Source organism: Candoia aspera, chromosome 1 (assembly GCF_035149785.1).
Source record: "Candoia aspera isolate rCanAsp1 chromosome 1, rCanAsp1.hap2, whole genome shotgun sequence".
NCBI lineage: Eukaryota > Metazoa > Chordata > Lepidosauria > Squamata > Boidae > Candoia > Candoia aspera.
Window position 1 is genome coordinate 332,291,180 of NC_086153.1, and position 27,221 is coordinate 332,318,400.

Sequence of the window (27,221 nt, forward strand, 5' to 3'; positions counted from 1 at the left end):
TCTGTTCTCTAGACACTGGTCACTAAACCATGAAGTCCAGCACTGCCCATTGCAACGAAACTTCAGAGGTGCCTCACTGGATTCAGACCAAAGGAAGCTCATCCTGTTTCCCCCAGTAGCCATCCACATGCCTTTCAGGGGTATCTACAAAGGAGGGTCAAAAAAGTCAAGATGGCATCCATGACTTTATGTGCAAAGGGGCAGGGCTTCAGCTGCATAGCTGTGGCTGCTGCCTTGACTTTTTTGACCCCTCTAGGGCAGCCCTGCTCTTTGGAAGCCCATGAAGTCACCTGCATTCCATTTGTGCCAGAACATTGGTTTGGCCTTGACCCTTGAAATCAAGACCTTCCTGGTTCTTGTGGATCAGACTGAATGGAGTAGCTGGCCCGGGAATCTGTTTTCCAACAGCAAGCAGTTTGGCCCAGCTTGGACAAAGCAAAATAACTTGCCCTGTCTGCACACTGCTCTTACCTTCATCCGGAATGTAGCAAGTCATGTGAACACCCTAAGCAGTCGACAACCAAGTAAATTGGGTTTGTTTCACTTCAGGGCACGGGGTGATAAACTAACTCCCCATGGTCAGCCACATTCCGCCACTCCCATCAAAAACGTCCTAGAGCGGCTCTATAAGAATGTGGCTTTTCTAGGCATTTTGTCTCTATCTCTGTTTAATCTTTCATTCCCCCACAATCTCATGGCACGGGGGATAAAGGGGCAAATGGTGCAGATAAATGGGTGGCTGGGATGACATTAAAAACCAGCGTTTAACATGTTAGTTTCTGGTTGGGTGCCACAAATCTGGAGAAGTGGCTATAATGGCTAGCGGAGAGAACAAGGTTGACTGTCTTGAGAACTTGAATAGATAGATATATAGATTTATATTATATATCATATATAGAAGAAGAAAAGTCCCCGAGTCATCTTCTGACTCTTTGGGGGACACCACTTTTGTGATGTTTTCTTGGCAGACTATATATATTCTCTCAATCTCTCTCTCTCTCTCCCCCCAAAATAGAGATAGGGATAGAGATAGACAGAGATAGAAATAGAAATAGATATTTTCTGAGTCTATATTTATCCATCTTCTCAGAATCCTTGATCAAGAAGCAAAGCTCTGGTGATAGAACCTGCATTCAAATGAAGTTTTTTCTTGCTCTTAATTTCTCATGGAACCCAAAAAAATGACCTAAAGAAGCTGTTACAGATGGCCTCTGATCTCTTTTGTGGGGTGGGTAGGGGGAAATATAATTTTGCTCACATTGGGTGAGCTGAGGAATGTGATTTGCAATTTTATTCAGGGTACCCAACCTTCACACTAGAAAATCCCAACTGCTTTAATTTTCAGAATGAATCCAGCCCCCCTTAAGATTATTATATTGTGTTTCTGATACTAAGAGTAACTAAAAAGAATCTCTATTTAGCTGGAATCCTGTTTCTGCATCTCTTCTTGCTTTTTTCAGAAAGCTGCATTTACAATACATGTCAGAGTTCTATGAACTTGAAATCCTTCAGGATTCGTATGTTCATTCCAAGGTTTCGAGGACGGAAATCTCTGAATATGTGGATGCCCCTTGTTTCTAACACAGTGGTAAGTGATGTGCACACAGATGAGAGCATCGCAGTCTGCGGCTTGCATTTTCACACTTATCGCCGAACAGCTTCTCCATTCTAGTGTTCTCCAGACATGCAAGAACACAGTTCCCACCAGCCACAGCCAGCACGGATGCCCCTTGCCAGAAATAGAAGTTGTAATCCATCACATCAGGCTGCAGAACTGTGGTTTGCCTAATCTACTTTTAAGCATACAGCATCACACATCCTCTTTGCTTTAAAATCAGTGGAGACAACTGACAGGCAGAGCACAGTTTTAGCAAACATGTAATGATGGTGTCATTCTTGGCAGACTATATAGCAGTGGCTTATGTTATACTTAAAGGGGAAAAAAAAGGTTCCTTCCTTTTTTCATGTCAGCAGGACAACTAGGCGTCAAAGACCGTCACAGGAGACGTGGCAGAGCAACTGATTGTTTCTGGATTAGAGTTTCCTGCCCATTGGCAGCTTTTCCATCTTTTCTTCACAGTAGCCATTAGTGTTTTGGCTTCCAGCCTTTTCTGGCAGAACAACTATTTTGAGAATGATGGGATAGGGTGTGAACGCTGGAAGTGTAGGACAGGGAATAATTTAAGCTAAATGTGATATAGGGAAGGGTATCACGTTGGTAAAAGAAAACTTAGAGAGCCAGTTTGGTGTAGGGGTTAAGGCACCAGGCTAGAAACCGGGAGACCGTGAGTTCTAGTCCTGCCTTAGGCTCAAAGCCAACTGGGTGACCTTGGGCCAGTCACTCTCTCTCAGCCCCAGGAAAGAGGCAAGGGCAAGCCACTTCCAAAATCAGGGGGTTGGACTAGAAGACCTCCAAGGTCCCTTCCAATCCTATGATTCTATGAAAAAACCTTGCCAAGAAAACTGCAGGGACTGGTCCAGGCAGTCGCCAGGAGTCTGACTGGAAGGCATGAAAAAAGGCAAGGCAAGGCAAGGCAAGGCAAGGCAAGGCAAGGCAAGGCAAGGCAAGGCAAACCTTGGTGAATATATCCATGTGTGAGGTGTCCTGGGCCAACCCCCCTTGCTTGCATTTCACAAAGGTGATACACCCATCCTGTTCTAGCAAGCTTTTGGTGCAGAATGTGGGCTTAGGGTTAGGCTAGACCTTAGCTAGTTTTGTAATTGTTACTGCATTTTGTTCTCATCTTTTGAAGGTGCTGTTTTTCTTCTTTGTAAACTGCCTTGAATCATTCAAAATAGGGCAGTAGATGAATGCTGTTATAAAATAAATACAGTAAAAATAACATTATGCTATTTGCTTCGATTGGTACATTATGCTAAGTTAGGTGAACCAGGCATCCTAACCTGTCTCGTAAGGTTGATGTGAAGATAAATGCAAGACCAAACAATTCCCTGAGTTTTTGGAGGCAGACTGAAATAAAATCTGTCACCTTCTCAAATAAATGCAAACATGGGAATAGCTGTTTTGCTGGAAAAGGTGCTGGTGCTCACTAATCAGTGTCTTCAATATCATGCTCAAAAATTGTGATTTTTGAGACTGACAAGAGGACTGTTTGTGTCTGCATGGTAACAAGATGAAATTTGGAGTCTGCTTTGTTCTTTGCTCCTTAAAACACATTTTTAATGAATGGATGGATGGATAAATAAATAAAGAAATACATTTGGAATAAAATGAGTAAAGCATTTGTTTCCATGCTGTTTCAGTCAGTCTCCAAAACTCAGATTGGTTGTACTTTTAAGTGTTTCCGTACTTTTGCCTTGATCTCTGGACCATTGGAGGTAGGATTTGCTTCCAGCTGTTATCAAACAGCATTTATGGCTCAGAAGAACTTTGATTCTTGCCATGAAAAGTGATATATGATAGATAACACCTATCCCAAGGTCAACCCGCAAATTCTCCGAGGGACTGGAGAATAGAATGGCACCCATGACTTAATCTATTAGCACTATTTCAGTTAGCAATCAATTGCTATTTCGTACCGGCTCACAAGAATGGTGAGCTGAGCACACTTTGTCTGATGCAGCAACTTGTTCTTATAACAGATACCAAGACAATAGATTGTGCCTACTTACTCAGAGTAGGCTGTCCCCAAAACTACCAGCTCCATCAGTACTAGGCTGAAAATCTCTTTTGCACATTTTTTTTAGCCCTTCTCATCCACTTGGATGGAGAAGGAATAGGTTGCACTTTTTGTCCAAAGGAAAACAACACTTTTATGACATGCTCATGCATGTAGGCTGCCAGGTTCATGTCTCCAGTGACATGATCCTGCCTTTCTTTCCAGACATATTCAACTTCTCTGACTTCCCAACACTTATTCTACTCCAAAGCAAGACTTTGTAAAGGAATTCCTCCCAGAGGCATTTTCAGAGGCTGCAGAGTGTAAGCAAACCAAAACACAACACGGGCACTTTTATTTCCTCACAATTATTGAGTTAGCACAAGATCCCCACAAAAGAAAGAAATTCAAAAGTATCCGGAGCAGTGTTTCTCAACCTTGTCAGCTTTAAGCTGGGTGGACTTCAACTCCCAGAATTCCCCAGCCAGCATTGCTGGATGAAGAATTCTGGGAATTGAAGTCCACCCAGCTTAAAGTTGCCAAGGTTGAGAAACATTGATCTGGAGAATGAGTTGAACAAATAGAAGCCTTTTTGGTAGGTTAACGAAACTACTCAGAATCAACAGACCAAATCTAGAAGCTTTTCTAAGCATTACTGTAAATGCAAGAGAAGCATGATTTTGTATAAAACCCTTCCAATTTTAATTGTATATTTTAATTAACACCATCATAATGTTGCATGGAGATAACCATTTCACACGTAAGGTGGATCATGTATTGTTATGAACATGCTAGAGGGAATATCTAGGACATGTTAACATACCTGCTTAGGTTAACTTTCAAGTGCAAAGCACTTTTGACATCTGCTGCACAAGTCCTGACATCACGGGGAGGGGGGGGAATGGTTTGTTTCCTTGGGATTTCAAAGAGCTGCTCCTAAGTTAAAAACACTCCCTAAAATTGTTCTTTAATAGGGCAGCTTCACTCATCAATTAAATATGTTCACAACTCCATAGCAGAGGTACCTGCCCAGCATTCAAAAGTTCTCTAGTTGAGTCCTCGGCATCTCTAATTCCGTGTAGTTAATTAACTCCTTGTGATTTAGCCATTTCTCACCTTAGGTCACATTGAAACCCCATGGACCCAATGCAATTTCCGACCCACTTATCTCCTATACAATAAGAAATCCTGCCAGATCAAGACACTTACAGCTGGCTTGGTGATGCCGAGGCAGAGTCTCCGGTGGGCTGGCCATCCTCCATCTCTTACAGCAAGACTCTGACCTGATCAGTCATCCACTCGCCTGTTCGCTCTGGCTTCCTGCTCCTGCTGGCAGCTGTTTTAAACCACAGGTGAGGTGGGAAAAGTCCAAAGCACAGCCTGGTGGAATTCCACCTGCTTCAGACACTCCAGGAAGCTGGCGTTGATTGGTAGGCTTTTGTCAGCCCCACCGGAGAACAAATAAAGTTAGGGTTTCCTTTGCAGCTGGAAACTGACACCCATCAAATGGTGTCCTCAGCCATGGCAGGTGACTTCCCCTACTTTCAGGGACATTGCGAAATGCCTCCTCTGTGTTACCAAAGGTGACCCAAACACTTTGCACGGCTTGTTCTTATTTCCATGCCATTCAGTGTTAGTGTATTTGAGAACACACTGGGGTGGTGGGTGGGGAGCAGGTAGTGACATGCTTATGCTTATTATTATAATTTTTAAAAATCTGTTCAGTCGTGTCCGATTCTAGCCACTGTAGTTTTTTAACCATAGTTACTCATTTAGCACAATGTGCTAACAGGGCTGGGTATGAACATCAGATTCAACTGTGAATGCTTTAACCATATGTTGTTGAGTAAGCCTTAAGTGACTGGGTTTATACAGCAATAAACCATAAGCCAGAGTACATATGCCAGTATGACCAGGCTCATAACACATTATGCCAAAACTTATGATTGATTTATTGATTATCTGCCATCAATCAGTGTGGGCTCTTGGCAACCACTGAAATAGATTTTCTCCAGAAGCATCTGTCCCCAGCCTAGTCCTTCAGTCTTCCAGCAATGTACCCATGGCTGCTGTAATTATCCCAAAACTAAAACTGAATTATGTTTTAGGATGACCTGTGAACCAAATTCATGTATGCATCTTAGTGCTATTCAGTTCTGGTTTGTTCTATAGCAAAATTCTCTAATGCTTCCTCTGTTTGTTTATTTTATGTTTACCTTCAAGTCAGTCTTGACTCCTGGCAACTGCCTGGACACGTCCCTGCAGTTTTGTTGGCAAGACTTTCAGAAGTGGTTTGCCATTGCCTCCTTCCCAGGGCTGAGGGAGAGTGACTGGCCAAGGTCACCCAGCTGGCTTTGTGCCTAAGGTGGAATTAGAACTTCTAGCCTGATGCCTTAACCACTGCACCAAACTGGCTCTCATATTATATTATTCTATTCTGTTCTGTTCTGTTCTGTTCTGTTCATATATACACATACATACACATACATACACACAGTATTCATAATTACTATTAAAATTATTATGCTTATTCATGGCAGGTGCTGGAGAAATTCTCCTGTTTACTTTTTTAGTAGTTTTCATTCAGTTTTATGAAAGAGCACCAGAGAAGCATTTCTGTGAAATTCTCAAGAGTGGTCTATTTGAATGAGAGGTGGAAGGCAAAATCCAGGTGTGAATGGCCTGTCATTTAGTGTGTAATAATTTCTCCATTCTTCTGGTTTTCTACATTTAAATCCCAAGGGAAGACATCTGGAAGAATTTTACCCATGAAACTGTCCTCACTCAGGAGGACATCCCACCCTTGAGAAGTGGTAGAGAATTTCTCCTCCCCCTGATATTCACAGAGACCATGCACTTGTTTTTTTACCCTCTAAATAGAATTTCAGAAAGGCATTTGTAAACAGGCCTAATTGTTACCCTGTATCATTTGGTCTTCTGAGACTTACAGTAATTCTCGCCTTCCTTCAATGGTATTTAAACGTGATTGTCCAAATGCAAGAAAAATATCCAGTGTGGAATCTATAAAAATGGTTTCTAATTTTATATCAGATTGCTTCATCTCTGTTCAGAGCTGTAATAGATGAGGCATCCCTATCTAGAGCCAGTGAAAAATGCTGCATCAACTTTGGTTATATTCGTCAAATATACAGAACCATAACTGGCCAACAACATTCGAGTCTGGTATGTTCTGCCAACTCAACCCCTGTGGGGATTTTATGGCTCCATGTGTCGTGTGAATGCAAAAACTTTAGGCGCATAAGCCATTTCTTGTTAAAGAAAAGTGAGTTTATTCTCAAACGGCACAATATTTTTCTTTTTGCAAGTACGTGGTCCAGCTTATATATTTTACAGTGATAAATTCTACATTTCTATCCATTTCCACTCAGCCTACCGAATGCTAACCTACTTTAACTAGCCTAAAAATTCTATGGGCTATCTTTGTAAGGGCTGTCTGCAGGGAGGGAGTCAAAAAAGTCAAGATGGCAGCCACAATGATGCAGTTGAAGTCCTGTCTTTTTTAATGTTTCACAATGGATGGGGTTTTGATCACATGGTTATTTGACTCACCTGCAATCTTCCAATCTTTGTGATTTTACTTTATCTTATACACTATTTTCCTACTTATACAACATGTATAATTATTATCTACCTACTGATCCTATTTTTAATTTTCTTCTTCCTGTCATAAGGTCCTTTCCCCATTACTTTATACTTCTGCTCATTGCCAGCTGTAGGATGATATCTGTCTGTCTTTCAGCATTTTCTTCCTCCTATCCTCCTTTTCTTATTAACCATAACTAACTGCCTCTACTCCTGGCCCTTGAAAAGGCTGGCTAAATTGCACAACAGGAACATGGCTTTGCTTTACAATCTTACCACAACCACCATTCATTTATTTAACCTCAAAGTTTTTTTTTTCCTTTCCAAGAAAGCATGTGCCTCAAATCTTTTTTTTAACAGAGAAATGAAGTGGTGTTTAATAGGTCTGCCACTTGCAGTTCAACTTAAGAAATGTCAGCATTTAGGAGGCTTTTGGCTTGAATCCCCCAAGTGTGAGAGACTGTTGATCCGACAGTAATGAGATTTTAAAACACACATACACATTCTTTGCATATGCCGTGGCACACACCCTTGATATTTACTGCTTCCGTGTATTCAGAAAATTCGGACTGAAAACAGAAACTCTAGCTGCAGATAATGTGCAAGACCTGCCCTCAGAAGCTACATATTCTAAGCACAGTGAATAATCTGATCAGTTGTAGGAATATTGAACAAATTTGGTTAGCTTGCATTTGAATTTTAATGTCTGATTTCTCATTCTGGAACTCGGCCTAAAACTCAGCCATTGAAATTTGCACTTTGAATGTTTCAAGGCAATTTATTTTTAAACAAACAAAATCTTCACAGGAATGCACACCCTTCATGAAATTTATTTAGATATGCTTTCCATTAGAGGAAAAAAATGTGCAATAATAATATGCATTAGGTCAAACTGCCAAGAAACATGCAAAAATCATGCCCATTTTATGATGGCCTTTTTTTTTTTAAGCCATCAAGTTAGTCCTGGCATTTTCAAAAAGGAAAATAAGAAACTGAGAGAAACCAACTGGCATTGATTCACAAAAATCAGAAATTGCAATGGACACATTTGCTCAGTTGGATTCCAGTTCACCAAGAAGTAGCTGAGTCTCATTGCTGGCCTTTTTCATAGTCCAAAGATTTACTTTTGATTTGGGGTTAAGGAGCATTTTGCTTAGCTGGGAAAAGTGAAAGCTCTTAATAAGGCAAGAATGAAGTGGCTACTGGGTCAGACCAAATGCCTGATTGTCTCTGGAAAAGATAAGAAGATAATGCCCCCCAGCTGCCCCTATTGTTCTCTAGAATAGGGCCATCCACAGGGTAAGAGGGTGCCAAAACAGTCAACATGGTAGCCACAATCATGTGCCTGCCTCCCCCCAATCCCGCAGACACCCAATTTCAGAAGTGATATACCAGAACTTTATAGCCATTGACAACCTTATTCCAAGGACTCTGCATCAGAGAGTTGGTGGCTACCAGACATCTGGCAAAAGGAGGACATGTCCTCCTTTTTACCCTGATGTCCCACAGGCATAGCCTTAAAATCAGATATTGTCCAGCTTTTCAAGTATCTTGTTTTGGAGGGCGGGCAGGGAGATTGTTTTTACAACACTAGTCATTCAAACTTTTGTGTATTGTGAACTTGTAAATTGTCTGGTTCCTTTTTTCCCTTGTCCGTCAATAGACTCGACAGCCTAAATTTACATTATTTAATCATTTCCTGATTCCAACCATCGGATTCAATCCAGCCCCTTCAAATTTATGATCACTGTAGTCTGTAGATCACATGACTCATCATATATTTCTATGGGGAAATTTGAAAAGCACATTGTTGTCACTTCTATTTGATCACTAGTATATGTTCTTGCAAATATAGGTTTCTTGGAAAAATACTGCGATTGAAAAACCAGACTTTTTGATGCTGGAAAAGGTAATTTCATATACACGTAGGCCTAAGTACATTTGTTTGCAGTTTTTCGCTGTAATTTTTGTCAGGGATGCCAATAAAGTTAAACAGCGTTATCTTCCCTTTCCCTCATTTGTCCTTTCCAATTGTCCGTGTCCTCCTTTGCCTGTTCAGATATTTGGTAACCCTCACTGGTGATCACTTCTACACCTTGCAGAAAGCCAACTCTACATTTAATGATGCATTTTCTTAGAATGGGAGGGAGTAACGTGTCATGGCCCAGGACTCACACTGACTCTGAAGAAGCTGCTCCAGCTGAACCAGTGGAATGTCAGCCTCAGGGACACCAAGCCAGGAATCACCTGAGGCCGATCAAACACAGGCACCATTGGAACAGATGGAGCAGTCAGGTGATGCCGAATGGCCTCCAAGCCCTCGGATTCGACAAGTGGAGCAGAAAGCAAAGACGCTCAGTGAGGGTCCTTGCCAAGCAAGGGAATAACTCTTTTACTTAAAGACAGCTGGCTGGGGCCTGATTTAAGAGGCACCCTGACCCATGTTTCTCTGTTAGAAACACCCATCTGATTTCCCGCTCTGGTGTGTTCTTCCCGTAAACCTTGTGAAACTCTGGCCCTGGGGTGGCTGACAAGCCTGACTTGGCTTTCTGAACTTCAGACTCAGGACTCATCTGTGTGTCCTGTTGAAAGTGAAACCACCAGACAAGCTTTCTTTCCAGGAAACGTGATTTATGTTCCTTCCTTTGTCTGCCGTTCTCTGCTCAGTCTTGAGTAAATTGCTGTTTTCACCTAGCAACTGAGCGTGTGTGTGAAACCTGAAACAGGACACAAGGTGCTGTTGTAACTGTCCTGGTTTTAGGAGAGGAAGGAAGTTTTAAATCAAGCACTGGCCTGTTCTACTACCGTACCAAGAGAGATCCATGGTTGAAAAGGTTTGGGAACTGGAAGGTCTCCAAGTCCAGTACAGGCTCTCAGACGTTGCTGGCTCTTTTGATGCTTGGGAGATCTGGGAAGAAGGTACCCAGGTCTGGGTTGGGGAGCAGGAATTGGACCCCTGGACTTTTGCCAACTGTGCTGAAATCTTCTAGAGCAGTATTTCTCAACTTTGGCAACTTTATGAAGTGTAGACTTCAACTCCCTGCATTTCTCAGCCAGCCAACCCCTTCCTGGCTGGGGAATTCTGGAAGTTGAAGTCCACACAGCTTAAAGCTGCCCAGGTTGAGAAACACTGCTCCAAATGCTTTTGAATTTTTTTCTTTTGTGGTGATCCTGTGCTTAACTCAATAATTGTGAGGAAATAGAAGTGCTGGTGTTGTGTTTTGGTTTGCTTACACTCTGCAGCCTCTGAAAATGCCTTTGGGAGGAATTCCTTTACAAGCCAGGAAGGTCAAAATGGCGATCATGTGACCATGTGACACTGTGACACTTATAAATGTAAACCGGTTGCCAAACACCCAAATTGTGACCACATGACCATGGGGATGCTGCGATGGTTGTAAGTGTGAGGACCGGTTGTAAGTCTGTTTTTCAGCACTGTTGTAAGTCCAAACTGTCACTAAACGAATGGTTGTTAAGCAAGGACTACCTGTAAGTATCGATGTGATTTGGTCTCTTCAATATTTTTAAACATTTAGTGGCTTCAGAATTATTTTTCAGATGCAAGTTCTCACAAGATAGACATCTTTTTATATTCTTCAAGCTATTGGATATTACAAGGGCAACCACAAAGGGAGTCAAACAAATCAAGATGGTGGCTGTGGCCAGCTTAGCTTTTTGACACACACACCCCTGCAATGAAAAGTTCTTTGTCCCTTTGAATACGGAAATGACAACCACAAAATTCTTCTGGAATCCCCCCCCCCCCCGTGTATCAGTCTAACTAGTTTAAAGCTTATGGCATGATTGTCCTCAAAGAATATCTGAAGGGTTATATTACTCCTGAAAAGCCCATTTTCCATTGTGACTCTTGTTCTAAGCAACTATTTGTCCAAAGACAACTGACGACAGGTTATCTGATTACAGCTTCTAAAATGAACAAGAACACAAAAGGTAGTTAAGGAAATAGAGGATTCAGACAAATCTACGCCCTAACCCTCCACCCCCCCCCCCTCTTCTTATAAAATGAATTGGAGGCTCTTCATCTGATTCTGGGAAAAGGTAAGGCATCTTCACAGGAAGTGCAATGCACATATGGAACTCAAGGGACATCTAAAACAACCAGCTTGAAATAGGAGAGATCCTTCACTGCTTTTTGTCATCCTTGTGGCTATACAGCTGGTCCGTCCACGTTCAGAGATCATACAGTGTGTCTTTAAAAGCAACAACTGAGGACCATGCAGGAGAGAAGTGCATCGTTGGTCCAGTGGTCAATGGGAAGCTTGTCTTAGATCAGTGCTTCTCAAAATTGGGTAAAAGTGGTTTTTCTTTGGGTAACGACACATGAACCCATTAAATCGACTGTTTTACCTACATTGGGTAAAAAGGACATTCTAATAAGTGGTTTTGGGTAATGAAGGAAAAAGTTTGGGAAGCACTGTCTTAGATGGACAACTGGTTTGTTCCAGTATCTATTGTTTTATGTTCTTATAAATTTATGGATCTTTGCTGTGCCAACAGTTACTATCCTGTTTCCTTTATTGAGCTTTTACATTTCAAGGACATTTTTGGTTTCTGATTTCCCAGAAGCGGCTTAATCACCCAGCCTTATCTGAATTGCCGTGGAAGCTGTTGCCCCAGAAAATGCCTAGTTGTTCAATAGCTAGAAAAACTCTGGAAAGCTGCCAACATCCTAGAGTAAATTTGTCAGAAAGGCACATAGCAGAAAGAAAACGTCACCTCTGGGTCCACAGAATGACTTCACCCCATAAACTCCATTCTCTCCTCCAACTTTTAGACAGGGAAAAGTTTATAAAAACGTTTTTCACAATAATTGGTAGCTAATCCTCTGTAATGTGACGGATTCCTTTCCCAATGCCATCTCCAGAAGAGCTGCAGGCTAAGCAACCTATCCCTTCTGCTTTCTCAAAATTAGAAATATTCCCTGACTAGATCTATGCAATCTGCTAGACTAGGCTAACATGGAGAGAGGCAGTTTGCTTGGCTCAGCATGATATGGAAAATGCAGCCAGCACCTTAGCATGTTGTGGGAACTGTAGAAAGTCATAATACAGTATGGTTTATTGATTTGGGTATCATAAATTATGCAAACAGAGTAGTTGTGTTTGTTTACCAGATTTAGGATTAAGCTGTTGTTCGAAGCCAACTTTTCTATTTCGTCTCTTCATCTATTAATATCCAATTGGCTAACCTCCATAGCAAGGAAACTACATCTGCAAAGACCAATATGGGAAGGAGGGAGGGAGGAAAAAAGAGGGGAGGGAGAGAGGGAGGGAGGAAATGAAAAATAGAGTAGAGGGAGGGAGGGAAGGAGGGAGGGAGAACGAGTTACAAGCAATCCCTCCCATTTTTTAAAATAACTACAATATTTAAGGAGTCTAGCCCCAAAGTGTCTAGCATCAATTTTTCTCAAATCAGAATATGGCTGCTACTTTTACCAACCTTGATTAAAAAGGTAAATGGTTTGCATTTGTAAACTATGGGGAAAGAAAGCTGAAGCATTGGATTTCTGATTCTTGCTCTGCTTTGATTCTTGCCTCTGCTCTGATGCAGTTCAAATTGAGGGGTTTTTTCCCCCGTTTTGTTTTGAACTGCCAGACACAAGGGTTATGGCTGGCACAGACTCATCAGTTTTCTAGAGAACTCCACGGTGCTAGAGTTCCACATATACCACACATATGCCTCTGCATGCATGGATTTGGGAATACCACAAACGCACGTGCACAAATGAATTATCCACACAAACAGCAATCCACTGGGGGCTATTCTGTGGCTTGGTTTACACCAGTGTTTCTCAGCTTTGGCAACTTTAAGATGTGTGGACTTCAACTTCCAGAATTCCCAGCCAGCAAGGGGCTGGCTGGCTGAGAAACGCTGGGAGTCGAAGTCTACACATCGTAAAGTTGCCAAGGTTGAGCAGAATATTCCTGCTATGTCTGGTGCAAAAATTCCAAGGACTGTAGTCTCGTTTTAAGCAGTGTCAGTTTCTGTAGTTGCTGGTTGCTCTTTATGGTTTTTGTTCATTTTTTACGGAATGTTTTTAAGGGCAGTACAGCACTGCTTGCTTTTATTTCTGCATGGCCTAGGCTCTTTCAAAAGAGAAGGGTGACGTATAGTATAAAAGTGTCCTTGACTTACGACAATAGGAACTGGAAAATTCATCTTTAAGCAGTGCAGTTGTTAAGGGGGGCATCACAATAAGCATCACATGACTGCACCCGATTTCACGACCTTTTTTGCAGTGGTCGTTAAACAAATCACATAGTTCCCCATTGAGTTTGCTTGTCGGAAGCTGTCTGGGGAGGTTGCAGATGGTGATCACGTGACCCCGAGATGCTGCAATTGCTGTAAATACATGCCGGTTGCCAAGTGCCTGAATTTTGATCATGTGGCTGCGGGGATGCTGCAATGGCCGTAAGTCTGAGGACCAATCGCAAGTCACTTTTTAGCACCATCGTAACTTTGAACGGTCGCTAAACGAATGGTTGTAAGTCGAGGACTACCTGTAAGCCACTTCTAAATCTTCTATCACACCCTAGCCTGGCCAGGACTAGAAGATAGTGAGTGCCAGGAAGATGGAGGGTGAAAATGGAAGGTGTATTTCTAGTCCCCAGGGAATAGTCTCAGCTCAGCTCTCCTGCCAATCATGTTATTTATGGGGGGGGGGGTTGTTTTGTGTATGCTGCACAGAGTCAAGTAGTTTGACTTGGGAGGGCATATAAATGCATGCCTAAATTAATATATGTCTCAAAGATATGTATTAATATTTCAGGACTCCATGAAATCAAAATTATTTGCTGGATACTGAAGATATTTGCAGAAATTTAAAACCATGTCAATCTTCTCATTATTTATTTGTTTTATATATATATATATATAATTATTTCATGAAAAATTATGTTAGTATCTAATGGGTCTAATATTATTTTTACATGATTCAATAAATATTCTATGAATGTGTCAGTCTTAACTGTTAATATGGTAACTATCAATAAATATAACCCACACAAACAAAAGCTCTTTTGGGGTCCTCCATAATTTTTAAAAGTGGGAAAGGGTCCTGAGAGCAAAAAGTTTAAGGAATCACCAAGTTCGATGAAAGAGCTCCCATTAGCCACAACCAGCACCAGCAAGGCTCATTTGGAGCATGGTTAGGAAATCTGAGAATTTCAGCCATCCCAACATGGCTGAAATGTACCAGATTTGTTTTTATTTAGTGAGATATGGGGACAGCAGACATTGCAGCAAATTTAATGCAATGGCTCTGGTAACAAAACAGCTTTATTTATTTATCTAGATTTATATTTATGATTAGATTTATAAACCACCTTTATTTGATACAACTCAAGGCAGCGTGCATAATGTTCTCTCCTCCTATTTTCCCCACAACAGTCGTGAGGTGGGTTGGGCTGAGAGGGAGCAACTGGCCCCAAATCACCCAGCCGGCTTCTTTGCCTCAGGGAGGACTAGAACTCATGATCTCCTGGCTTGTAGGCCAAGATCTTAGCCACTACCCCAAACTGGTTCACCTCTTCGTTACACATTAACATTTTTCCCCTTTATACACAATTGTTAGTGCACCGAGTAGTCCAAAAAAGTCCCAAACCATTTCCTTTTTCTCCTGTCAAGCGTCTTGGCTGTTCTGATGAGGAAATGCAATCTCGTGGAGGCACCCTGGGACTCACCCTCCTGATTTCCTGGGAAAAAAGCACCACACCCACAGTTAAGTTGATCAGCTGCTGCCAGAAACTATGGATGGGACAGGAAGTGGCTCTAAAGCCGACAACGAACTGAGAATCTCATTATGCAGAATGGGAGGCAGTAGAAAAGGAAAAAGGGACACCCCCTTGAGTCAGCCTTTCTCAACTGGATACTTTGCAGATGTGTTTGACTCTAAATCCCTTAGTTGTTAGCTGGCAGGAAAACTTAGATTGGGGAAACAAGCTGTACGCAAAGGCACCTTGAGCTCCAGATATACTGTAATTTGAAAGGTTATTTGCCCATCATACATAACCAAGGAATCCTGGCTTGTGCATACAACCTATTGTTATGAGCAACCCAACCTCTCAGTAAGGGAATTACAGCATTGGAAGGGACCTCAAAGAACATCTTGATCAGGCCTCTGCAATTTGCAGGAAAACTAACTAAACTACCCTTAAGGAGTGGTTGTCCAGCTCTTACCATCATGAAATCTTTCCTTAATAAGTTTAGCAGAACAGTTGGCAGCAGTGCAATAAATCAGCCTCTGATAAATGAATGATGTACGCAGTCTATTCCTTCAACATTCACAAATAAACCACAACGCCTGGTTTCTTGTGCGTGAGGATGGCCAAGATAATCAAGGTACGGAATTTTTGGGGGGCAGGATTGTACCATACTACCCTGGCAGACCAAACCCACCCTGTTCTGAGAGGTGAAGGGGCTAGAGACCAGGAGACGGAGAGTTCTAGTCCCACCCTAGGCATGAAAGCCGGCTGGGTGACCTTGGGCCAGTCCCGCTCTCTCAGCCCAAGAGCCAATCAGGCATGGTATGAGAGTTCTAGTCCTGCCTTATGCACGAAAGCTGGCTGGGTGACCTTGGGCCAGTCCCACTCTCTCAGCCCAACCCACCTCACAGGGTTGCTTTTCTGGGGAAAATAGGAGGAGGAAGGAGTACTAGGGATGTTCGCCACCTTGAGTTATTTATAAAAATAATAAAGGCGGGATAGAAAAATAAATAAATAAAATAAAATCAGCATCTCCCCCTTTTAAAGATCAATGATCTAAGAAAAGAATTTTAGCAAACAAGTAGAAAGATAATCAGATGTCTTTTTTTACTTAAGACAGTTTACTTATTTCTTAAATTAAAAACCCCCCACATCTGTTTATTTATACTTTTTACATACCAGTAGATAGAAAAAGGGCAGGGCAGGGTAGGGTGAAGGCCAAAGGACTTGGTGGTGGAATATATTGCTTTATTGCTAGTTCTTCACTAGCTGTGCAAAGGAAAGGCTGGTGGAATGAGATGGTCAAGAGAAAGGATCTTCCCATAAAGTGTCAAGGAACATTTGTGCAAAATACGCAGGGATGATCAATGTTTGGTCCAAAGAGCAAAAAGGGGCCAATTCAAGCTAGGTGAAAACGCTCTTTGGGTTGCCACGCTGCCCCAACTCCATCCCGTTCTTGCTTGCTTCTTCATTTTTGGATCAGGCATCTCAGTTCACCACAGCTGACTGTTCACCTTCCTCAAGATGCTGGTGGTCTTTTGGATTCACCCCTGCTAGTCCCGAAATTGAAACATCACCTGCAGGAGAAATGCAATTCATTGGCCAGCACATCTCCACATTTCCATTTTCGTTTTTTAAAGAAAACTCCTGCCCATTGTATCCGTGGCTTCCATGGGTGTCTGCAGTTTAAAACTGCACAGCGTGGCTTCTGGAATTCTTTCCAAACGCTTTACAAGCAGGAAGTGCAAGGGGCACCTGAATTTTCCATGTGCACGTGTGTGTGCATGAATGCACATCCGAATATGCAATAGGAAGCAGGAACAGGCTGCGTATGTCGCATCAGGGATCACATGACTGGGAAGAAGAGGGGCGTAGAATGGAGCAGTTGCCAACGTTACAAGCCACTGCCCAACAGCATCTCTGCAGGCATGCCCTGGAGAAATTGGGGGATTTTTTTTTTCTTCTGTAGCCCTGGGTGGATCTGGCCCATTTTTGAACTCAATCTTTCTTTTGCCAACTTCTCCCCCAACACCAAATTTGGTCCCGTTCTGCCCAGGTTTGAGAGAGTTATCACCTTGATGAACAGAGTCTCAACCGTCTTTACATAATTTCCTTCCAATTGGGTTGGGAAGAACAAAAATGGTGAACAGAATGGGGGGGGAACCCACGTCCCACAGCCATGTGGCTTCTCCCCATCGCCTCCCCGCAGTTCAAACCTTTCCAAAAAAGGTGAAAGTCACCACCAGATGGGTAGTTATGTCTGTACTTCTCTGCTTCCATCTCCTCTATCTTCCCACCCCCGCTCCCACCCCATTTTTCCATCACAGCAAATTCTACTTACGGAAACGGATGCTGATCGGCCAGATCATGATGCTGGCGAGGAACAGGGTAGCCACCACTGCCACGCCCCCAGTAACTGAGACCATTACCCAATGGTAGAAGGTCACACAGCCATTGCAACACAGCTGAGTCCTGGATGTTTTGAAGGGTGGAGGACAGAGACGAGAACAGACAAAAAAATGCAACATGAAGATAAAAGTTAGGTTGTGTCTTTTGTGTAGACTGCTCCTATACATGGAGGCTCTCTCTTCAGAACCCCTGGCTAAGTGAAGCTGGCAACCTCACTGGAGAACATAAAAACCTTGTAGGACCAGACCAAAAATTGGATGGAGCTACGCTTCTTGTTAGAGCCATCTCAAGAGCCTGGCTGATCTTACTGTCAATGCCATTCCTCAGTCTCTGTTACTGTACACTCTATGGTAGACTGCTTATGTACATGGAGGATTCCGCTCAGCTACTATATCTCCAATACTCCCTCTTGAAAATTCCCTCTCCAGAAGGACTCAATCCAGATATTAAAGGCTGGGAGGTTCCACAAGGTATAATGTGGTTTGTAAGCATGAGTTAAGTCTTAATGCAGTATGAAAACTAAATTGTAGTTTGATCAACCCATGGTTTCCTCTTCTAATATACCACTATTTGTTTTGTTAAGTTTTGTCTTAGTGCATAAACCTAAGCGTTATGGTTTGCAACTGCACTGGAATGGCTTAATGTGTGCTACAGCGCAGCCAATGGTGGTTTATTAAATACAGGTAGTCCTCAACTTATGACCACAACTGGGACTGGAATTTCAACCGTAAGTGGTTGTGGTCGTAAGTTGAGTCACCACATGACTGGACCTGATTTTATGACCATTTTTACAGTAGCTGTTAAGCGAGTCACCGTGGTCGTTAAGTGAATCCAGCTTCTCCAATGGGTGTTTTTTGTCAGAAAATGGCAAAAAAGTCACAAAACACGATCACATGACGATCACATCACTTACGGGCAAGGATGCAGGTTCTGGATAATCATCACTGACAGTCCGTTGGCAACTTTATCAGCAAAGCTCATGGACCCGTAGACAAAGGCGCTGCTGTGCTATTGGAGAAAATGACCCACAGAAGCATCAGGGGCACGTTGGGTAGCCTCCAGGTCTCACCCTGGGCAGAAAGCAAAAATTAAAAAAAGAAAAAAAAAGAAGAGGCAAACCTCAGAATAGTTCTGTGGTATAGTACCATTCTGAGGCTTGCATTCTTTTTTTTTCTTTCCTCTCTCTCTCTCTCTTCCCCCTTGGCACTTCATCTCTCAGCATCTCCAAAAGGGGCCTGGTGCCTTCTTTCCTTCATATTCCCCCCTCTCCCGGAAAAATAAATAAATGAGTGGCCTTATGCATTTCTAAAAATACATAAAGCAGTATATTATGGCACCCCAAGGCTTGAAGCACCCATTTTGCCTTTTAGCCCCCCTAAAAAACTTTAGTCAGAGGCGGGGATGGTGCAAAAATGCTGCAGGCAAATGACATACAGCCCAATGGTGTGATTAAAGTCCCGCCCCTTTTTCATGTACATAAAAAGGGGCAGTCCCCTGACTAATCAAGAACCACGCCGAGACGAGGAGGAAATCTCTAGTGTTTTATTACTGCTATAGTAGACAGAAAATCCTACCAAACTGAAGAAGCGTGGGAAAACCCAGACAGATAAACCCCAAAAGTCAAGGCGGGTCTGTTCTGGGTTTCTTTGAATGACAGCTCAAAGTCTCTAAACTACGCATGCGTTTTCCCCCCTGGATAGGGGCCCCCTCCTGCTCACCATCCATACTCATGACAGGCACGGCTTTGATCATGCCATCATGGCTGCCACCTTGAATCCCCCTGGCCATGTCTTCTGCATCCCTCCCTCAGAGTTATCTTTGGAGCTCCAGCTGAATCCCTCAAGTCTAGCCCTGTATTCCTATGTGCCAGAAACCCCACATTTCTTCTTTAAGAAAAGCTTTCTCTGCTTTTTAAGTATCGGCAACTGAATTTTCTCCACCGCTGCTTCCACCTTTTACATGCAGGGCTTCATACCGTGTGGGTCCCAATGAGATCAGCTGTCATGGCGAGGGACGTTACCAAGATGGTGGCCGACCCGATCCCAAGCAGAATAGCGGCCCCGTAAACCTCTGTGCCAAGTCGCTCAGCTAGGGCCACCCAGGAGGCAAAGGCCAAGATAATCAACAGTCCCAGGAAGTAGGTGAGCTAGATGTGGAAAAAGAAGCTATTTTCAATTCTAAAACACGGAAGCATTAAGCACAACACTAGTTACTTATTCAACAGCATACGCTAATACAGTGATTCTCAACCTTGGCAACTTGAAGATGTATGGACTTCAACTCCCAGAATTCTTCCATGCTGGCTGGGGAATTCTGGGGATTGAAGTCCACACATCTTAAAGTTGCCAAGGCTGAGAAACACTGCTCTAATATCTAAGAGTCGCCCCAAGTTTACTACAACCAAGCATTATGTCTTCCAGACAACTAGATTAAAGACTTCTATTTCTTGCAAAATGCTGGAGAGCTTCAGACTGAAAGAAGACAAGAACACATAGCAAGCAAGAGCTAGAATGAACCAAAGAAGGAGAAATAACTCACCATTCTTTTTTAACAGCACAAGAATGGCAGCACTTGTAAATGAATACAGCTTAGATGTCCACAATATAGCATTTATGGCTGCCGGGGCATCTGTTGCAACTAAAAATGGTACCACGGTCCCCAAGCACTAAAGATAACCCTTTTTAAAATGATCAACCTTCAGAAAACATGTTCTCACAAGAAAAGTCAAGGGGAGATTGACATCTCATGATATTTTGAGAAACATGGTTTACAATCCTATTTATTTGCTACTGGGGGGTTGGGTTATTGCATAAAGTTGACAGCTTCAGAAAAGAGGGCCAATTCCTGAGATTGGTATCTAAATTCAGCTGGTATCTAAACATCTACATGCAAGAGATCACTTGGACTTCCTGGTGTGGACAGATCCACAGCCTCAGCAATGCAACAGAAGGTGCCCTTTCATATATTCCCATAAACTTCAACTTGGATAATGCAATTTCTACATAGTAAGAGCTGTCTGAGTACAGAAGAGACCTCCGTGGGGCTTCCCTGGCAAGGAAGCCGAATTTTCCTTTCAGGCTGCAAAGACTGAATAAGAAGGCTTGGACTACTCACATTTCTGCCAATCCGTTTGTTCACAGTTTTCATCAAAAAGGAGGAGAGAAAGCCACTGATGTACATCACCAGGGGGATTGTGGCAATGTATCTCTGTAAAAAGGCAACAGAAAAGGGAATAACACAAATGCAATCTACTGTTGACTTTATATATTTATTTATCAAATTTATATAGCTGCCCATCGTACCAGGAGCAACTCTGGGTGGCGTACAGCAATCAAATAAAACAACAATATATAAAAATCCTCATTATAAAAATATAAAACAATTATTAAAAAATAAAAATATCATTAAAAAATAAAAATATCATTAAAACTTAAGATTTATAAAGGACAAGGCAGAGAGACAGTAAATATTTATCAACCACCATCCTAACAGCAATGGGTTTTGCAGAGAGCAGAGGCCTGGAAGCTAGACTAGTCCTGATGCTCAGATAGAACTGGGAGACCACAGGTTCAAATTTCTACTCAGCCCCAAAGCTTTAGAGGATCTTTTTTTGGCCAGTTAAAACAACCCTGTGAGTTAGGACAAGCCTTAGGAGAAGCTGAGGAAAAGACAGCAGGGTTCAAACAGAAATCTGTGTAAACCCGTAGCCATCTGTTGGCCCTCTAAATGGTACTAACAGTCTCTGCAGATTAAATTGAAATTAAACTACACATGGCTAAGATTGTATAAGAATGCTGAAATCTTGCACAAGATGCTGTAAAGCTTGGGACTTTTCATATGGAAGTGTTCATAATCTCAAAGTGGGGCTGGTAAAAATCTCACAAGATTGGGTACAATTGGGGGAGGGGGCTCCCAGACCACTGGATGACACTGAATAATGATGTCCAGGGCCTGAAAAAAAAAATAGAACCTTGTATAACTTCTTAATTAGCATAACACTAATACCAGGGATTGATGGGATGCGGTGGCGCTGCCGGTTAAACCGCTGAGCTGCCGATCGGAAGGTCGGCGGTTCGAAACTGCGCGGCGGGGCGAGCTCCCGTTGCTCGTCCCAGCTCCTGCTCACCTAGCAGTTCGAAAACATGCAAATGTGAGTAGATCAATAGGTACCGCTTCGGCGGGAAGGTAACGGCGTTCCGTGTCGTCATGCTGGCCACATGACCCGGAAGTGTCTATGACAACGCCGGCTCTAAGGCTTAGAAACGGAGATGAGCACCGCCCCCTAGAGTCGGACACGACTGGACTTTACGTCAAGGGAAACCTTTACCTTAATACCAAGGATTAGCAGTTCTAATGCCTGAAATTCGTTGGTTTGTGTTATTTTGTCAATCACAGATTCTGAAACCAAGGATGGGGTTTACATTGGGGCTAAAGGTTGTATGAATGCTGGGAGACCCAAGCTGCTCCCTTTAGAAGCATCTGAAGACTATTGTCCACTTCACTTCCCCAACCTGGTGGCCCCCAGGTGCCTGGGACTATAACTCACAGATTTTCAGCCAGTATAGTCAACATCTCTGGAGGACAGCAGATGACAGAAGTTGATCTAGAACTTACTAACTTGACCACAATATAAAACAAGCCCCCCCTCCCCCCAAAGATCATACTCACCTTTGGAAGCAATAGTGAGTTGGTGAGATACATCGCAATGTATGTCTGAGATAGGTTGACAATGAGACGGGTGCACATGTACAGCATCGCCACCTGGAGGCAGAAAATGGTATTACAGATGCACACACCTAAGAAGTCTTTCAGATGGCATCTCATCTAGTTTGGAATACTGTGCCTCAACACTGTCAAACTCACAAAAGAATTGGTTACTTTGGAGTGCTCATCTGTACACATATGGGTTATGTGCCTGTGCATGGCCTGTCTGCCATCTTCTTGAACTTACGGAATCTCCTGGAGGAAGCCCTGCACTGTGCTTAGTATGTAATGACTATCTGTAGCTCATGAAGAGTCCCCTCAGCTGCTAAGACCAGCTGCTGCTGGCTGGAGAATTCTGGGAGTTGAAGTCCAGGCATATTAAAGTTGTTAAGGTTGAGGAACACTGCCCTAAGACCAATATAGTAAATTCCAAGATTAACACTGAGGTCACTCAGCTGCAAGTGGAGTAAGAGATAGGACTGTATGAATTCACAGCTGACCATGCAAATAACAAGATAAACGTAAGTAACCAATTCTTCATGGAGGTCTCTGTGATTCATATCCAGCTTATGGTCTAGAGCAGTGTTTCCCAACTGTGACGACTTGAAGATGTGTGAACTTAAACTCCTCAGCCATGCTGGCTGGGAAATTCTGGCCACAACTGCCACCTGGTCACTGAGCAGGAGCTGTGAGTCCAGGAAGAGCCCCAGATTATTCACTACTATTGAATGGGGAAGTGCAACCCCATCCAAGGTTAAAGATGAATATTCCCAGATCCACGTGGCTCTAATGCTTCCTCCCCATCCAAACCCACACAGCCTCCAAGCACTGGGACAGAACCTCGACAGCCTCGCTTGGCAGCCCAAGGTTGAAATTTATCATTAGGTATCATCAGCATACTGATGATACCGAAGCCCAATCCTGCAGATGACCTCACTCAGTGGTTTCATGTAGATGTTGAACAAGAGGGGAGAGAGTGTCATGCCCTGTGGCACCCCACAAAGGAGGGGACTAGGGAGCAACCTGTCCCTCCCCTGCCAACACAAATAGAACTGGTCCCAAAAGAAGGAAGAGAAACACCACAGTACTCCCAACCTCAGGAACTGATCCAGAAGGATACAATGGCTGATGATATCAAAAGGCACTGAGGGATCAAGGAAGACAAGAATGCACGCACCACCTCCATCCCGGCTCTGCCACAGGTCATCTACGAAAACCGAATCCCTGACTGAAATGGGTCTAGGGTCCTCTGCAACTGCAGTCTGACCACTTTCTCAGCAACCTTTCCTAGAAAGGGAAGGTTGGAGAAGGGGCGATAGTTGTCTAAGATTGTTGGGTTCAGGGTCAGCTTCTTGAAGAGGGGACACCTCCTACCTCAGAGAGACTACAACAGCATGGACCCAAGTACAAGTCATCCCATTGGACGCCTTAACTAACCAGGAGGGACCAGGTCCAACAAACAGGTGGCTGACCTAACAGCACTGAAAACCCTGTCCATGTCCTAACAGTCAGGAAACCACGCTGAGACGAGGAATAGGTCTCTACTGCTACATAAGACAGAAAATCCTAACAAACTGAAGAAGCGTGGGAAAAACCCAGACAGATAAACCCCAAAAGTCAAGGCGGGTCTGTTCTGTGTCTCTGAATGGCCGCTTAACTCCTCAGTACTACTCATGCGTTTTCCCCCCTGGATAGGGGCCCCCTCCTGCTCACCATCAGGGCTCATGACAGTCCACTTCCCTCAAGAGTTACCGACTCAAGCTCATCCCAGACAACGCCACAAGACCAAGCCCCAAGCATCTCAGCAGGACCTGCCCAGTTGGAGTCCATGTTGGGGGGATCTAAGTGACTTTATCCACCAGATATCCAGAATATTCCTCACAGAGGCCCTGCAGATGGTCCTGTGGCCCATCCCTACCCAGGAGAGACTAGGTCACCCTAAACAGGGCCCCCGGATGGTTAGATGAACGGAGTAACCTCAGAATCTGCTCCGGTAGGAGTGTGCTTCCGAGGAGGGGCCCACAAACGGGAGGAACGAACAGCTTTGGCCCTGGTTCCTAAATGCCTAGCACTGTTTGTAGGAGTTTACTGAGTGACCTTCCACCACACATAGGAGGAAAAGGCTGTGTCCAGCCTATGGGGGGAGTCTGCTAAGGCAATGCTGGTGCCGCAAATTGAGCCTTCCTGAACAGGAACAATGTTAACCTGAAACGTTACATGCCAAACAGGCAATAAGAAATAACTGAGCTATAACCAGTTGATAAAATAAAAGGAAATGGGGGAAGAAAGGAAGAACCAACAAGCTCCAGGAACGGAGCTGCTATCACTGCGGCTGTCCAAACTATATGGAGGGCAGTTTGTAGGTGCCACAGCTATTTGTGCGTGCTATGCAGGGGGCAACACTTGTGCCAAGAAATTCTGGAGCTTTTGTGCTAGCACACAATTCATGCGAGGCTCCCAGAGTCCATGAAGAACTGCTCTTTAAAGGTGATGGGATGCTTCTTCTTGGTATGATGGAGAACCTTCACTTTTACTGGTCTGTTTTGCTTTAATCAACTCAGAAAAGAAAAGAGATAATGGCAGAAATTTGGAGTAGCTGGGACTGAGAGATAAGGACAACGCAACAGTTTCTCTGCTCACATGGTTTCCTTTCTGGGTTTAGAATTGCATCCGATGTGTAAAGCTGACCAACTAAGGAAGATAACCTTTTGGGAGATTCCAGAATGGTCTGTTCTCCTTCAGAACATGCTGAGTCTCCTCCAGGCTGTGTCGTTCCAGAAGGCAATTCCTGGGAGTAAAACCTTCAAGCCAGAAGTGGATTGAGCTGAAAACATGTCATTCCAAACAAAAGAGACTTACAGGTCATCCTCAGTTAACAACCATTCATTTAGTGACAGTTCAGACTTATGACGGTGCTGAAAAACCGACTTACGGCCAGTCCTCACACTTACAACAGTTGCAGCATCCCCACACTCATATGAAAATGATTTGGGCACTTGACAACTGGTTCGCATTTATGACCATCTCAGTGTCCTTTGGTCACGTGATTGCCATTTTCATCCTTCCCAGGTGGCTTCTGACAAGCAAAATCAAAGGGGAACCACGTGATTCGCTTAACAACCACTTGGTTCACTAACGCCCATGGTGAGTTGCTTAATGACCACCACAAAAAAGGTCGTAAAATCAGGCCAGATTCACTTAGCAACCAAAATTCTGGTCCCAACTGTGGTAATTAAGCGAGGACTACCTGTATTTGGGGGCTGGACCACTTCTGGTTTGGAGAATTTACTTGCAAAAACTGCTAAAGTGCCAAATGGAATGGCATGGTCTGGAAGGGGGACAGAATGTTTTCTTAATGTTTGAGCTTGGCACATATTTACACCTTGTCAAAAACACTAAGCCCACCTTCCCCAGTATAGTGCCTGGCATCATCCCTCAACAGCATGGCCAATAGCTATTCTGGCCAGGGATGACAGACTGTATAGTGAATTCATCAAATCTTGTTGAAGGGCACCATCAGGGAAGACTGCTTTGGACCTTTCCGAAGCCTGCAGGACAAGCCTTCCCAAATTCCCTGATCTTGGAAAAGGAAGGAATTATCATGGCTAGAGAAGATGTGAAGTTTCTCTACTCACCTGGTAGAAAGCAGGCTCCAGAAACCAGTGTTTCCAAAGAAGGACAGGCTGAATATGCTGTTTTTGGTCCGGAGACAACAGGGGAGTATGTTCCTCAGGATCTGGCAACCTGGGGTGCGTCCGTGTATTTTCCTTGGTCCCGAGATGGAAGAGGAGCGAAGAAACGGAACCCAGCCCTATCACAATCAGGGACAGGTTCTAGAGTGGGGAGCAGAGGGGGAAATAAAAAAGGAAAGTTACGACCGCAAGACTAAATCTAGGAAGTAGCTCTTCCATGAAGAGAAGAACATAGCCATGATTTTCAAAGACCCAAGCAGTAAACCAGCAAACAATTGACATGACAACCTCCTCTCCACCATTTTGCCTTCCCTCCCATCTTGCCAAACACCCACCCGAAAGACAGGAATGTCCTGGCGCCCAAGATGCTGGGTGAGTTTCTTTGTCTCTGTGTGGTCAATCTGGAAGTGCAGGAGTAACCAGGCCACTCCGTACACCGTGATGTTGGCCATGACAGTGAAGGCATACCTGAAAACAAGAGACAAGACCAGGCAGAGTTTACTAGGCACTGGCTACAGATGGAAAAAGAGGATTGGTTCATATCGGTGCCCATCAGGTCCCAGTCCCCACAAAGGAAATTCAGGTTCTTTTTCATCTTCTCCCATCCCATCCTCTGGGACAGAAGCCCTGGGGAAAATCCTCCAAGTTTCTAAGGAAGAAACTGTCAGTTGGGTAACTTGGCTTGCAAAAATGTCCAATGGTCATTTGCTTGGTTCCTGACTTTCCCCAGCCAGCTTGATTTACTCCATTTTGACTTTCTTTTTTTCCATTTAAGAAGCCTACAGGAAAAACTTCTTCTTTAGGACCCTTCACATCATTTTCTATGTGCAGTGCATATTCACTGGGTCATTCAGAAGGAGGTGACATTGGGCCCAGAACTGCATTGTTTTGTGCGTTAGCCTGGGAAGGGAACACTGATTTTATGAGGGTATAGGCCTCATGAACTTCTCTCCCATCAGGCCTGTCTTTGCAAGATGGGCTACATTGGCAAGGAAATCTGCCCTCCCATGACAGACAGATTTATTTCAGGGGCCTATTTCAGGCCAGCACAAGGCAGTAAAGATTTTCTGACTAGATGACATAAGCCAGGGCAGCCTCACCTCAGCACTCTTCAACTCTCAGAAGTGTGGAACCACCATCTGCAGCTGGAATTAGGTTTCTAATCGCCTCTGTGTCCATCAAGACAGGTACTTACAGGGCAAATTTCTCAACATGGTGTCACCCTTGTCCTTTATTATTCATCTATCTTGCCTTTTCGAAGGGAGCTGGTGTTTATGAGGGCTGCCCCTCCATTTTATGTAACAACCCCCTTCTAAGATAGGCTGGAGAGATGGATCAGCCCAGACTCCAACACTGAAGCCTGTAGTCCAGGGTTTCTCAACCTTAGCAACTTTAAGATATGTGGACTTCAATTCCCAGAAGCTGGCTGGGGAATTCTGGGGGTTGAAGTCCACACATCTTAAAGTTGC

The 27,221-nt window shown here is 43.6% G+C and overlaps 2 protein-coding genes across 4 annotated transcripts in view; both read right to left on the reverse strand.

Moving 5' to 3' along the window:
- LOC134488350 (GRAM domain-containing protein 2A-like) overlaps positions 1-4,914 on the reverse strand; it is a 38,570-nt gene extending 33,656 nt beyond the window's left edge. Inside the window, exon 1 of the mRNA XM_063290732.1 lies at positions 4,830-4,914. Coding sequence (XP_063146802.1) covers positions 4,830-4,882 — 53 coding nt within the window. The 5' untranslated portion in view covers positions 4,883-4,914. The remainder of the gene's footprint in view (positions 1-4,829) is intronic.
- An 11,132-nt stretch (positions 4,915-16,046) lies between these two features.
- Positions 16,047-27,221, reverse strand: part of MFSD12 (major facilitator superfamily domain containing 12) — a 28,533-nt gene continuing 17,358 nt past the window's right edge. Inside the window, exons 3-10 of one of the 3 annotated variants that reach the window (XM_063290735.1) lie at positions 26,088-26,220; positions 25,696-25,893; positions 22,025-22,117; positions 20,471-20,563; positions 19,332-19,502; positions 18,270-18,364; positions 17,289-17,419; positions 16,047-16,524 (exon numbers count right to left, since the gene is read on the reverse strand). In XM_063290735.1, coding sequence (XP_063146805.1) covers positions 16,436-16,524; positions 17,289-17,419; positions 18,270-18,364; positions 19,332-19,502; positions 20,471-20,563; positions 22,025-22,117; positions 25,696-25,893; positions 26,088-26,220 — 1,003 coding nt within the window. In that variant the 3' untranslated portion in view covers positions 16,047-16,435. Of the gene's footprint in view, positions 16,525-17,288; positions 17,420-18,269; positions 18,427-19,331; positions 19,503-20,470; positions 20,564-22,024; positions 22,118-25,695; positions 25,894-26,087; positions 26,221-27,221 lie in introns of those variants that run through there. The other 2 variants (XM_063290736.1, XR_010066960.1) reach the window with 2 other exon arrangements.